Source organism: Galleria mellonella, unplaced genomic scaffold (genome assembly GCF_026898425.1).
Source record: "Galleria mellonella isolate WM207_F2 unplaced genomic scaffold, CSIRO_AGI_GalMel_v1 utg246, whole genome shotgun sequence".
Lineage (NCBI taxonomy): Eukaryota > Metazoa > Arthropoda > Insecta > Lepidoptera > Pyralidae > Galleria > Galleria mellonella.
Window position 1 is genome coordinate 1,674,728 of NW_026442050.1, and position 15,392 is coordinate 1,690,119.

The 15,392-nt window shown below is 33.7% G+C and overlaps 2 protein-coding genes across 2 annotated transcripts; both read right to left on the reverse strand.

Moving 5' to 3' along the window:
* Positions 1 to 1,797: 1,797 nt before the first annotated feature.
* On the reverse strand, positions 1,798 to 3,870 carry LOC128200687 (uncharacterized). Its single transcript, XM_052894904.1, has 3 exons — positions 3,401 to 3,870; positions 3,146 to 3,329; positions 1,798 to 1,914 (listed from the first exon to the last, which is right to left on the reverse strand). Exons 1-3 carry the CDS (start codon positions 3,859 to 3,861, stop codon positions 1,798 to 1,800), a joined length of 762 nt encoding a protein of 253 aa, XP_052750864.1. The 5' UTR covers positions 3,862 to 3,870.
* A 9,187-nt stretch (positions 3,871 to 13,057) lies between these two features.
* On the reverse strand, positions 13,058 to 13,961 carry LOC116413390 (uncharacterized). The gene is made up of 2 exons (XM_052894905.1): positions 13,503 to 13,961; positions 13,058 to 13,320 (listed from the first exon to the last, which is right to left on the reverse strand). Exons 1-2 carry the CDS (start codon positions 13,959 to 13,961, stop codon positions 13,096 to 13,098), a joined length of 684 nt encoding a protein of 227 aa, XP_052750865.1. The 3' UTR covers positions 13,058 to 13,095.
* Positions 13,962 to 15,392: the final 1,431 nt, after the last annotated feature.

A 15,392-nucleotide genomic window follows, 5' to 3' on the forward strand; every position in this document is an offset into this window, starting at 1 on the left:
ATCTGCAGTCTTGAAGATTTCATCAATCTCTTCGCATATATTTTCAACTATTCCAGCAGACAGCACTTCTCCGGCGACGTACTAAAACGGCTTAACCGGTAGATCGCTTGGAATTAATTGTTCCCAATCTTCCAGAAATTCTTTAGAATCTACCCTTGGTACATTCTGTGGCGTCCTTTTTCCCGAGTTTTCTCGTTTGGGTCTTTGAAAATGTACGACGAGTTGAATGTCGTCTCTTTCAAGTCCGTATTATCGCAGTTAACACGTTTCCTCGTTGAAGGTGTTATGTCCTCATCTGTATCGAGATCCATTGGTTCTCCCCATTCTTCCTTGAGACACTTCCATTGCTTGTTCATAGGAAGCATCTCTGTGTCTTTGAAAATGTTCGACGTGCAGAATATTGTTTTATTCAAGCTTAAAGTATTGTAGTCAACACGTTTCATCATCGAAGGTGTTAACTCTTCATCAGTTTCAAAATCCACTGGTCCTCCCCATTCGTCAACGCGCATCCATTGATCGTTCAATGCATGTGTCTCTTTTGCGTCTTTGAAAAAGTTCGACGAGTGGTTTATTGTTTCCTTCAAGTTCGAAGTATCGTAGTTAACACGCTTCATCGTCGAAGGTGTTAAATGTTCGTCTGTATCGAGATCCATTGGTTCTCCCCATTCTTCGTCGAGATGCATCCGTTGATCCTCTGTGTCGATAAAGGACTCCATTTTTATTTGCGCTCTTTATATATTATAAGGTGTTAATGTCGTTACAGTATATGTATGACTGAACTGTGGAAGGGATTTGGGTTGCCGTTTATATAGACATTATGTGCAGGTAGTCAGTTACGTGGCGTGGCGTGGCGTCTTTATTATTGTTATTGTTTTCGTTCTATGAATGTTTACTGTTACAAATTGATGCTTAGATAGTGTTGTTTCAGGAAAGGTGATAATTTTAAAATATCTATATAAATAAAAATGAATCGGCAAAATGCATGTACGCACATAACTTTAGAACCACTGCACCAAATTGGAATTATCCACTTTGGTGCTATTATCTTTATTTATTTTTTTGTATTCGCTATTGTCAGAACAAGGTTTGTGTAAAAAAAAATATAGAAAGCCAACAGATTTTTTTAAATCTCACAATACGAAAAGTGAGTGAATGAAATAGAAGACTGTGAGAGGTGTTGAATATATTGACAGACTGATAGTTATCATTAATTAATTATTGCCTCATGGCAATACGTCATATTTATATTGTCATTTTGGATTAATCTACACTATTATTATGAAGAGGAAGAATTTGTATGTATGTGATGAATAAATTCTAAAAGTACTGGATCGATTTCAATAATTCTTTCACTACTACATTACTACCTTTACCCTGACCAATATAGGCTATAGAATTTTTTTTTAATAATTAAGGATTCGTACGAAAACGTCGAAAATGTAACTTAAGATGTGAAAAAGATACCAAAAATTTCTTATGCCGCGTTCGCTGCTGAAACTATTAACAATAGAGCAAAGTGATATACAAATTTTATAGAGAACATTAATATCTACAAAAAAAGACCGCAATATTATATGTCTAACTGTTACAGTAACATCACAATAACTACTTTTTCATGTTAAAACATGTAATAGTAACGCCGGTACAAACTAGACTACATTATTCGTACCTTGGTATTAATCCTTAACCAAATAAATCATTTCGTATTCAAGACTGTTTCAATGCCTGTAGATTACTCATTGAATGAATGAAATCGGACATTCCATTTCAAAGATATTACAGATTTTGTTCTGTGTTTCAATCCCCTGCTTGCGACACCGGCGGCCACGGCGCGTGGCAGCGGGCGGCGCGGCGCACATCTATGAGATAGGTACGCGCGCGGCTCGATCGCGCGGTCGGTCTACGCAGCGGACCCTACCGACATTGAATGTTTTGACTTTTTCATAGAACATTTTTTTTTCGTTCCAGTTAAAAAGTTCTTTTCAGGCCCACCTAACTTACACGAAATGTTCCTGTCTTATTTTAATTTTATTTATATTACACCCATATGTGTGTACTAGAAAATTAAAACAGCGCACTATGCGCGCCTCAAATCTGTTTCGATTATATCGATACATTGATATGTTGACGTATTATCAAGTGACCAATAATAAAATTAAACGGGTAAATATTCAACCAATAATAAATCGCAGGCCTTTTTTGCGAGTATAGAACAATATAAATAAATTAAAAAAAATAGACTTTCCGATTGAAAATAGGTTTATGGATAAAAAGTAATAAAAAATTAAATACGTACTTAAAGTAATTTGTTGGATAAAAAAGCTACTTATGAAAGACTATTTAAAAAAGTGATTAAAGATACATTTATTTTATGTTTATTCCAAAATGTTGAAAAAATAAATAACTGTTATAATTCTACTATTGACACTGAAAGACGTAAATATTTATATTATTTTATTATAGTATTATAATTTATAACGTCTAAAATGGCGACCAGTATCATATATGCAAAATTACTATTTATAACCCACCCCCCTCTCGCCCCGTCTCCTTAACACTTAATCTCACTTTCTAACCTAAACTAAACCAACTCTGTTCACTTTTTCCATTCTCCCCTTTCTATCAGCTCTAGAACATCTATTTTTTTTTTCTCGTGCTCTGATCATTCCCTGGCGTCGATGGAGACCTCTCCCGTCGCAATCGGAGCACTTCCGCAAAACCTTTTCATAGATTTATTATCTTTTTTAGAATCATGTTTGATAATAAAATTTAATGAAGTATTATTACCCATATATTTATTGCGTACATTGTATTCTACAAAATTTAGACAGTGATAAGAAAAACAGTGCATACTGTAACTCAGTGAAATACAAAGAAAAGAAATTATAAGTTTTTAAAATTTATTAAATGTATGAAATTTATAATAAATTACATAACTATCACTAATAAATTAACAACTATATATACATTATAATGATTTAATAGTACAACAATTAATTAAGCTAAAATTAATACTTTAAGTCTAAATACTACTATATATTATACAATCTATTTATCCGAAAGCTTCGTCCTTTAACGTATCGATCGACTCCGTTGTTCTTCTTTATTCATCTTCATCAGAAATTATTGTATCATCAAATGATACGAGTATACTGCATTCAACAATTTCAGCGATGGCATTTTGCTTTGTGGTCGGTTTCGTGTTCGTTTTCATTTTACTAATCGTGCTTGTATTAAAACTGAGTATATCTGCAGTCTTGAAGATTTCATCAATCTCTTCGCATATATTTTCAACTATTCCAGCAGACAGCACTTCTCCGGCGACGTACTAAAACGGCTTAACCGGTAGATCGCTTGGAATTAATTGTTCCCAATCTTCCAGAAATTCTTTAGAATCTACCCTTGGTACATTCTGTGGCGTCCTTTTTCCCGAGTTTTCTCGTTTGGGTCTTTGAAAATGTACGACGAGTTGAATGTCGTCTCTTTCAAGTCCGTATTATCGCAGTTAACACGTTTCCTCGTTGAAGGTGTTATGTCCTCATCTGTATCGAGATCCATTGGTTCTCCCCATTCTTCCTTGAGACACTTCCATTGCTTGTTCATAGGAAGCATCTCTGTGTCTTTGAAAATGTTCGACGTGCAGAATATTGTTTTATTCAAGCTTAAAGTATTGTAGTCAACACGTTTCATCATCGAAGGTGTTAACTCTTCATCAGTTTCAAAATCCACTGGTCCTCCCCATTCGTCAACGCGCATCCATTGATCGTTCAATGCATGTGTCTCTTTTGCGTCTTTGAAAAAGTTCGACGAATGGAATATTGTTTCCTTCAAGTTCGAAGTATCGTAGTTAACACGCTTCATCGTCGAAGGTGTTAAATGTTCGTCTGTATCGAGATCCATTGGTTCTCCCCATTCTTCGTCGAGGTGCATCCGTTGATCCTCTGTGTCGATAAAGGACTCCATTTTTATTTGCGCTCTTTATATATTATAAGGTGTTAATGTCGTTACAGTATGTGTATGACTGAACTGTGGAAGGGATTTGGGTTGCCGTTTATATAGACATTATGTGCAGGTAGTCAGTTACGTGGCGTGGCGTGGCGTCTTTATTATTGTTATTGTTTTCGTTCTATGAATGTTTACTGTTACAAATTGATGCTTAGATAGTGTTGTTTCAGGAAAGGTGATAATTTAAAAATATCTATATAAATAAAAATGAATCGGCAAAATGCATGTACGCACATAACTTTAGAACCACTGCACCAAATTGGAATTATCCACTTTGGTGCTATTATCTTTATTTATTTTTTTGTATTCGCTATTGTCAGAACAAGATTTGTGTAAAAAAAAATATAGAAAGCCAACAGATTTTTTTAAATCTCACAATACGAAAAGTGAGTGAATGAAATAGAAGACTGTGAGAGGTGTTGAATATATTGACAGACTGATAGTTATCATTAATTAATTATTGCCTCATGGCAATACGTCATATTTATATTGTCATTTTGGATTAATCTACACTATTATTATGAAGAGGAAGAATTTGTATGTATGTGATGAATAAATTCTGAAAGTACTGGATCGATTTCAATAATTCTTTCACTACTACATTACTACCTTTACCCTGACCAATATAGGCTATAGAATTTTTTTTTAATAATTAAGGATTCGTACGAAAACGTCGAAAATGTAACTTAAGATGTGAAAAAGATACCAAAAATTTCTTATGCCGCGTTCGCTGCTGAAACTATTAACAATAGAGCAAAGTGATATACAAATTTTATAGAGAACATTAATATCTACAAAAAAAGGCCGCAATATTATATGTCTAACTGTTACAGTAACATCACAATAACTACTTTTTCATGTTAAAACATGTAATAGTAACGCCGGTACAAACTAGACTACATTATTCGTACCTTGATATTAATCCTTAACTAAATAAATTATTTCGTATTCAAGACTGTTTCAATGTCTGTAGATTATACTTTGAATTAATGAAATCGGACATTCCATTTTAAAAATATGACGAATTTTGTTCTGTGTTTCAATCCCCTGCTTGCGACATCGGCGGCCACGGCGCGTGGCAGCGGGCGGCGCGGCGCACATCTATGAGATAGGTACCCGCGCGGCTCGATCGCGCGGTCGGCTTTCTACGCAGCGGACCCTACCGACATTGAATGTTTTGACTTTTTCACAGAACATTTTTTTTTCGTTCCAGTTAAAAAGTTCTTTTCAGGCCCACCTAACTTACACGAAATGTTCCTGTCTTATTTTAATTTTATTTACATTACACCCATATGTGTATATATGCTTGAGGCATTCGAAATGTGGACATGGAGGAGAATAGAAAGGATAAGCTGGACAGAAAAACTAACGAACGAGGAAGTCCTAAAAAAAGTAAACGAGAAGAGAACATTGATTAAAATAATAAAGAATAGAAGAGACAAAATGCTGGGCCACCGTATACGACATGACGATTTTTTTAAGAGCATAATAGAAGGAAAGATAGAGAGCAAAAGAGGAAGAGGAAGACCGAGGAATAACTACATGGGACAGATAAAGGAAACACTAGGCGTCATGTCGTATAGGGAGATAAAGGATATGGCCTGGGATACAGCTGGCTGGAGGAAGATGCATGAATTAGTTGCACCGACAAGAGGAAACTCTTAAATGAAAATGAAAACACCCATATGTGTGTACTAGAAAATTAAAACAGCGCGATAAACGTAGCTCAAATCTGTTTCGATTATATCGATACATTGATATGTTGACGTATTATCAAGTGACCAATAATAAAATTAAACGGGTAAATGTTCAACCAATAATTAATCGCGGGTCTTTTTTTGCGAGTATAGAACAATATAAATAAATAAAAATAATAGACTTTCTCATTGAAAATAGGTTTATGGATAAAAAGTAATAAAAAATTAAACATGTACTTAAAGTAATTTGTTGGATAAAAAAGCTACTTAAGAAAAACTACTTTAAAAACTGATTAAATATACATTTATTTTATGTTTATTCCAAAATGTTGAAAAATAAATAACTGTTATAATTCTACTATTGAGACTGAAAGACGTAAATATTTATATTATTTTATTATAGTATTATAATTTATTACGTCTGAAATGGTAACTAGTATTATATATGCAAAATTACTATTTATAACCCCCCCCCCTCACCCCCCGTCTCTTTAACACTTAATCTCACTTTCTAACCTAAACTAAACCAACTCTGTTCACTTTTTCCGTTCTCCCCTTTCTATCAGCTCTAGAACATCTATTTTTTTTTTCTCGTGTTTTGATCACTCCCTGGCGACGATAGAGACCTCTCCCGTCGCAATCGGAGCACTTTCGCAAAACCCTTTCATAGATTTATTATCTTTTTTAGAATCATGTTTGATAATAAAATTTAATGAAGTATTATTACCCATATATTTATTGCGTACATTGTATTCTACAAAATTTAGACAGTGATAAGAAAAACAGTGCATACTGTAACTCAGTGAAATACAAAGAAAAGAAATTATAAGTTTTTAAAATTTATTAAATGTATCAAATTTATAATAAATTACATAACTATCACTGATAAATTAACAACTATATATACATTATAATGATTTAATAGTACAACAATTAATTAAGCTAAAATTAATACATTAAGTCTAAATACTACTATATATTATATTATACAATCTATTTATCCAAAAGCTTCGTCCTTTAACGTATCGATCGGCCCCGTTGTTCTTCTTTATTCATCTTCATCAGAAATTATTGTATCATCAAATGATACGAGTATACTGCATTCAACAATTTCAGCGATGGCATTTTGCTTTGTGCTCGGTTTCGTGTTCGTTTTCATTTTACTAATCGTGCTTGTATTAAAACTGAGTATATCTGCAGTCTTGAAGATTTCATCAATCTCTTCGCATATATTTTTAACTATTCCAGCAGACAGCACTTCTCCGGCGACGTACTAAAACGGCTTAACCGTTAGATCGCTTGGAAAGAATTGTTCCTAATCTTCCACAAATTCTTTATAATCTACCCTTGGTACATTCTGTGGCGTCCTTTTTCCCGAGTTTTCTCGTTTGGGTCTTTGAAAATGTACGACGAGTTGAATGTCATCTCTTTCAAGTCCGTATCATCATAGTTAACACGTTTCCTCGTTGAAAGTGTTATGTCCTCATCTGTATCGAGATCCATTGGTTCTCCCCATTCTTTCTTGAGACACCTCCATTGATTGTTCATAGGAAGCATCTTCTCTGCGTCTTCGAAAATGTTCGACGAACTGAATATTGCCTTTTTTAAGTTTAAGGTATGGAAGTTAACATGCTTAATCATCGAAGGTGTTAACTCTTCATCAGTTTCAAAATCCACTGGTCCTCCCCATTCGTCAACGCGCATCCATTGATCGTTCAATGCATGTGTCTCTTTTGCGTCTTTGAAAAAGTTCGACGAGTGGAATATTGTTTCCTTCAAGTTCGAAGTATCGTAGTTAACACGCTTCATCGTCGAAGGTGTTAAATGTTCGTCTGTATCGAGATCCATTGGTTCTCCCCATTCTTCGTCGAGATGCATCCGTTGATCGTCTGTGTCGATAAAGGACTCCATTTTTATTTGCGCTCTTTATATATTATAAGGTGTTAATGTCGTTACAGTATGTGTATGACTAATGTGGAAGGGATTTGGGTTGCCGTTTATATAGACATTATGTGCAGGTAGTCAGTTACGTGACGTGGCGTGGCGTCTTTATTATTGTTATTGTTTTCGTTCTATGAATGTTTACTGATACAAATTGATGCTTAGATAGTGTTGTTTCAGGAAAGGTGATAATTTTAAAATATCTATATAAATAAAAATGAATCGGCAAAATGCATGTACGCACATAACTTTAGAACCACTGCACCAAATTGGAATTATCCACTTTGGTGCTATTATCTTTATTTATTTTTTTGTATTCGCTATTGTCAGAACAAGGTTTGTGTAAAAAAAAATATAGAAAGCCAACAGATTTTTTAAATCTCATAATACGAAAAGTGAGTGAATGAGATAGAAGACTGTGAGAGGTGTTGAATATATTGACAGACTGATAGTTAATGAGGCAATACGTCATATTTATATTGTCATTTTGGATTAATCTACACTATTATTATGAAGAGAAAGAATTTGTATGTATGTGATGAATAAATTCTAAAAGTACTGGATCGATTTCAATAATTCTTTCACTACTACATTACTACCTTTACCCTGACCAATATAGGCTATAGAATTTTTTTTAAATAATTAAGGATTCGTACGAAAACGTCGAAAATGTAACTTAAGATGTGAAAAAGATACCAAAAATTTCTTATGCCGCGTTCGCTGCTGAAACTATTAACAATAGAGCAAAGTGATATACAAATTTTATAGAGAACATTAATATCTACAAAAAAAGACCGCAATATTATATGTCTAACTGTTACAGTAACATCACAATAACTACTTTTTCATGTTAAAACATGTAATAGTAACGCCGGTACAAACTAGACTACATTATTCGTACCTTGATATTAATCCTTAACTAAATAAATTATTTCGTATTCAAGACTGTTTCAATGTCTGTAGATTATACTTTGAATTAATGAAATCGGACATTCCATTTTAAAAATATGACGAATTTTGTTCTGTGTTTCAATCCCCTGCTTGCGACACCGGCGGCCACGGCGCGTGGCAGCGGGCGGCGCGGCGCACATCTATGAGATAGGTACCCGCGCGGCTCGATCGCGCGGTCGGCTTTCTACGCAGCAGACCCTACCGACATTGAATGTTTTGACTTTTTCATAGAACATTTTTTTTTTGTTCCAGTTAAAAAGTTCTTTTCAGGCCCACCTAACTTACACGAAATGTTCCTGTCTTATTTTAATTTTATTTATATTACACCCATATGTGTGTACTAGAAAATTAAAACAGCGCACTATGCGCGCCTCAAATCTGTTTCGATTATATCGATACATTGATATGTTGACGTATTATCAAGTGACCAATAATAAAATTAAACGGGTAAATATTCAACCAATAATAAATCGCGGGCCTTTTTTGCGAGTATAGAACAATATAAATAAATTAAAAAAAATAGACTTTCCGATTGAAAATAGGTTTATGGATAAAAAGTAATAAAAAATTAAATACGTACTTAAAGTAATTTGTTGGATAAAAAAGCTACTTAAGAAAAACTACTTTAAAAACTGATTAAATATACATTTATTTTATGTTTATTCCAAAATGTTGAAAAAATAAATAACTGTTATAATTCTACTATTGACACTGAAAACGTAAATATTTATATTATTTTATTATAGTATTATAATTTATAACGTCTAAAATGGTGACTAGTATCATATATGCAAAATTACTATTTATAATCCACCCCTCCCCCCTCTCCCACCGTCTCCTTAACACTTAATCTCACTTTCTAACCTAAACTAAACCAACTCTGTTCACTTTTTCCGTTCTCCCCTTTCTATCAGCTCTAGAACATCTATTTTTTTTTCTCGTGCTCTGATCATTCCCTGGCGTCGATGGAGACCTCTCCCATCGCAATCGGAGCACTTTCGCAAAACCCTTTCATAGATTTATTATCTTTTTTAGAATCATGTTTGATAATAAAATTTAATGAAGTATTATTACCTATATATTTATTGTGTACATTGTATTCTACAAAATTTTGATAGTGATAGGAAAAACAGTACATACTAAGTATTGTAACTCAAGTGAAATGCAAAGGAAAGAAGTTTTAAGTTTTTAAAATTTATTAAATGTATTTAAATTTATAATAAATTACATAACTATCACTGATAAATTAACAACTATATATACATTATAATGATTTAATAGTACAACAATTAATTAAGCTAAAATTAATACATTAAGTCTAAATACTACTATATATTATACAATCTATTTATCCAAAAGCTTCGTCCTTTAACGTATCGCTCGACCCCGTTGTTCTTCTTTATTCATCTTCATCAGAAATTATTGTATCATCAAATGATGCAAGTATACTGCATTCGACAATTTCAGCGATGGCATTTCATCAATCTCTTCGCATATATTTTCAACTATTCCAGCAGACAGCACTTCTCCGGCGACGTACTAAAACGGCATAACCGGTAGATCGCTTGGAAATAATTGTTCCCAATCTTCCAGAAATTCTTTAGAATCTACCCTTGGTACATTCTGTGGCGTCCTTTTTCCCGAGTTTTCTCGTTTGGGTCTTTGAAAATGTACGACGAGTTGAATGTCGTCTCTTTCAAGTCCGTATTATCGCAGTTAACACGTTTCCTCGTTGAAGGTGTTATGTCCTCATCTGTATCGAGATCCATTGGTTCTCCCCATTCTTCCTTGAGACACTTCCATTGCTTGTTCATAGGAAGCATCTCTGTGTCTTTGAAAATGTTCGACGTGCAGAATATTGTTTTATTCAAGCTTAAAGTATTGTAGTCAACACGTTTCATCATCGAAGGTGTTAACTCTTCATCAGTTTCAAAATCCACTAGTCCTCCCCATTCGTCAACGCGCATCCATTGATCGTTCAATGCATGTGTCTCTTTTGCGTCTTTGAAAAAGTTCGACGAGTGGAATATTGTTTCCTTCAAGTTCGAAGTATCGTAGTTAACACGCTTCATCGTCGAAGGTGTTAAATGTTCGTCTGTATCGAGATCCATTGGTTCTCCCCATTCTTCGTCGAGATGCATCCGTTGATCCTCTGTGTCGATAAAGGACTCCATTTTTATTTGCGCTCTTTATATATTATAAGGTGTTAATGTCGTTACAGTATGTGTATGACTAATATGGAAGGGATTTGGGTTGCCGTTTATATAGACATTATGTGCAGGTAGTCAGTTACGTGACGTGGCGTGGCGTCTTTATTATTGTTATTATATTCGTTCTATGAATGTTTACTGATACAAATTGATGCTTAGATAGTGTCGTTACAGGAAAGGTGATAATTTTTAAATATCCATATAAATAAAAATAAATCGGCAAAATGCATGTACGCACATAACTTTAGAACCACTGCACCAAATTGGAATTATCCACTTTGGTGCTATTATCTTTATTTATTTTTTTGTATTCGCTATTGTCAGAACAAGGTTTGTGTAAAAAAAAAAATATAGAAAGCCAACAGATTTTTTAAATCTCACAATACGAAAAGTGAGTGAATGAAATAGAAGACTGTGAGAGGTGTTGAATATATTGACAGACTGATAGTTAATGAGGCAATACGTCATATTTATATTGTCATTTTTGATTAATCTACACTATTATTATAAAGAGGATCGATTTCAATAAATCTTTTACTGTTAGAATGCTACATTATCCCTGATTAACATAGGTTATAGAATATTTAGAAATTAGTAAAGGATTCGTGCGAAAACGTCGAAAATGTAACTTAAGATGTGAAAAAGATACCAAAAATTTCTTATGCCGCGTTCGCTGCTGAAACTATTAACAATAGAGCAAAGTGATATACAAATTTTATAGAGAACATTAATATCTACAAAAAAAGACCGCAATATTATATGTCTAACTGTTACAGTAACATCACAATAACTAATTTTTCATGTTAAAATATGCAATAGTAACGCCGGTACAAACTAGACTACATTATTCGTACCTTGATATTAATCCTTAACTAAATAAATTATTTCGTATTCAAGACTGTTTCAATGTCTGTAGATTATACTTTGAATTAATGAAATCGGACATTCCATTTTAAAAATATGACGAATTTTGTTCTGTGTTTCAATCCCCTGCTTGCGACACCGGCGGCCACGGCGCGTGGCAGCGGGCGGCGCGGCGCACATCTATGAGATAGGTACCCGCGCGGCTCGATCGCGCGGTCGGCTTTCTACGCAGCGGACCCTACCGACATTGAATGTTTTGACTTTTTCATAGAACATTTTTTTTTCGTTCCAGTTAAAAAGTTCTTTTCAGGCCCACCTAACTTACACGAAATGTTCCTGTCTTATTTTAATTTTATTTATATTACACCCATATGTGTGTACTAGAAAATTAAAACAGCGCGATAAACGCGCCTCAAATCTGTTTCGATTATATCGATACATTGGTATGTTGACGTATTATCAAGTGACCAATAATAAAATTAAACGGGTAAATATTCAACCAATAATAAATCGCAGGCCTTTTTTGCGAGTATAGAACAATATAAATAAATTAAAAAAAATAGACTTTCCGATTGAAAATAGGTTTATGGATAAAAAGTAATAAAAAATTAAATACGTACTTAAAGTAATTTGTTGGATAAAAAAGCTACTTATGAAAGACTATTTAAAAAAGTGATTAAAGATACATTTATTTTATGTTTATTCCAAAATGTTGAAAAAATAAATAACTGTTATAATTCTACTATTGACACTGAAAGACGTAAATATTTATATTATTTTATTATAGTATTATAATTTATAACGTCTAAAATGGCGACCAGTATCATATATGCAAAATTACTATTTATAACCCACCCCCCTCTCGCCCCGTCTCCTTAACACTTAATCTCACTTTCTAACCTAAACTAAACCAACTCTGTTCACTTTTTCCATTCTCCCCTTTCTATCAGCTCTAGAACATCTATTTTTTTTTTCTCGTGCTCTGATCATTCCCTGGCGTCGATGGAGACCTCTCCCGTCGCAATCGGAGCACTTCCGCAAAACCTTTTCATAGATTTATTATCTTTTTTAGAATCATGTTTGATAATAAAATTTAATGAAGTATTATTACCCATATATTTATTGCGTACATTGTATTCTACAAAATTTAGACAGTGATAAGAAAAACAGTGCATACTGTAACTCAGTGAAATACAAAGAAAAGAAATTATAAGTTTTTAAAATTTATTAAATGTATGAAATTTATAATAAATTACATAACTATCACTAATAAATTAACAACTATATATACATTATAATGATTTAATAGTACAACAATTAATTAAGCTAAAATTAATACTTTAAGTCTAAATACTACTATATATTATACAATCTATTTATCCGAAAGCTTCGTCCTTTAACGTATCGATCGACCCCGTTGTTCTTCTTTATTCATCTTCATCAGAAATTATTGTATCATCAAATGATACGAGTATACTGCATTCAACAATTTCAGCGACGGCATTTTGCTTTGTGGTCGGTTTCGTGTTCGTTTTCATTTTACTAATCGTGCTTGTATTAAAACTGAGTATATCTGCAGTCTTGAAGATTTCCTCAGTCTCTTCGCATATATTTTCAACTATTCCAGCAGACAGCACTTCTCCGGCGACGTACTAAAACGGCTTAACCGGTAGATCGCTTGGAATTAATTGTTCCCAATCTTCCAGAAATTCTTTAGAATCTACCCTTGGTACATTCTGTGGCGTCCTTTTTCCCAAGTTTTCTCGTTTGGGTCTTTGAAAATGTACGACGAGTTGAATGTCGTCTCTTTCAAGTCCGTATTATCGCAGTTAACACGTTTCCTCGTTGAAGGTGTTATGTCCTCATCTGTATCGAGATCCATTGGTTCTCCCCATTCTTCCTTGAGACACCTCCATTGATTGTTCATAGGAAGCATCTTCTCTGCATCTTCGAAAATGTTCGACGAACTGAATATTGCCTTTTTTAAGTTTAAGGTATGGAAGTTAACATGCTTAATCATCGAAGGTGTTAACTCTTCATCAGTTTCAAAATCCACTGGTCCTCCCCATTCTTCGTCAACGCGCATCCATTGATCGTTCAATGCATGTATCTTTTTTGCGTCTTTGAAAAAGTTCGACGAGTAGAATATTGTTTCCTTCAAGTTCAAAGCATCGTAGTTAACACGCTTCATCGTCGAAGGTGTTAAATGTTCGTCTGTATCGAGATCCATTGGTTCTCTCCATTCTTCGTCGAGGTGCATCCGTTGATCCTCTGTGTCGATAAAGGACTCCATTTTTATTTGCGCTCTTCCAATAAGGTGTTAATGTCGTTACAGTATGTGTATGACTAATGTGGAAGGGATTTGGGTTGCCGTTTATATAGACATTATGTGCAGGTAGTCAGTTACGTGTCGTAGCGTGGCGTCTTTATTATTGTTATTGTATTCGTTCTATGAATGTTTACTGATACAAATTGATGCTTAGATAGTGTCGTTACAGGAAAGGTGATAATTTTAAAATATACTTTTTTAATTCTACTATTGGCACTTCAAGGTCTAAATATTTATATTATTTTATATTACTATTATAATTTATTACGTGTAAAATGTTAACAAGTATTATATATGCAAAATTACTATTTATATATTATAAATTGTACAATATCTGGTAGTATTTGGATTTAATGTATTAGTAACAGCTTTATTAATCGTAGTATCTCTGGTTATTGTTTGTATATGATTTTTGAAAGAACATTTTGAAAATTTTTGCTTCTTTCTTATTTGTTCTACTGAGTTTCTCCTAATACTAGTAGTAAGTAATCTTAAAAGACACTTAAAATGGCCGCATCCACAAGATGCGGATTACGTTAATAAAGTTTATTTTTTAACAGATCAATTAAAATAATTGAATTAACATTCTGCAAATTATAAAAACTGTATACACGCAACTGTGGATATATGTGATGAGTGTGTCTTTATTGATTGATCGATTGGGAGAGAGATGTGACAGTGGGGTAGATAGTAGTCAATTTGTACTGTTTAGTACCTAGACTTATATGGTATTGTGATTTCTGTTTGAACCGAACACGGCTAATGTTATTCCTTAGTTATTATAGCAGTAATATAATAGAGTAGTATTTATTTTTTATTTTTAAATTTTCCCCACAAAATATCAGTGGTAATTAATAATTTTCCTCTTGAACTATTCATAAGATTTTGGTCCTTCGAGCCGGATTCGAATCAGCGAAAATTTAATGGTATCAGATACTCCTTTACCCAGTATCTGGAATAAGTAGGTATACCTATTAGTTAATTACCTGGACAGTGCACAACAAATAGGAATTCATGGTTCATTAACCAAACAACGGTCGGTTCGGTACTACTCGCAGGACACCGGCCAAGTTGGATGCTAAATCACGCTGTGTGCCTGCGGACCTCCACCTATGAGATATACGTCTAAATTTTAGCGGAGTTTAGTCGAACAGAGTCGAATATTAGGAACGTGTTGTCATACGAAATTCAATAAGTATTATTCTCGGAAATAAACTTTTTGTAAAAAGTTACGTTCACCACAAGGATGATTCTTTTTAACGGGTGACAATAGAATGGTAAGGCTGCGCTATCGGTATACGCTAGCAAGGTACCAGGGAGGGATAATAGAAGAGGATAAAAACATGTCAGTTAGTTCGTCGTGATGAATTCCACAAGAATTAACCGATATAGTTT

Bases quoted from the DNA above. Each gene is read 5' to 3' on its own strand.
- LOC128200687 (XM_052894904.1), bottom strand. From the start codon at position 3,861: ATGAAGCGTGTTAACTACGATACTTCGAACTTGAAGGAAACAATATTC. The intron at 3,330-3,400 runs GTAGATTCTAAA...TAAGCCGTTTTA, and splicing joins CGCCACAGAATGTACCAAGG to GTACGTCGCCGGAGAAGTGC. The intron at 1,915-3,145 runs GTATCATTTGAT...CAATGTCGGTAG, and splicing joins TTGTTGAATGCAGTATACTC to GGTCCGCTGCGTAGACCGAC.
- LOC116413390 (XM_052894905.1), bottom strand. From the start codon at position 13,961: ATGGAGTCCTTTATCGACACAGAGGATCAACGGATGCACCTCGACGAA. The intron at 13,321-13,502 runs GTTAACTGCGAT...AAGCCGTTTTAG, and splicing joins CACCTTCAACGAGGAAACGT to TACGTCGCCGGAGAAGTGCT.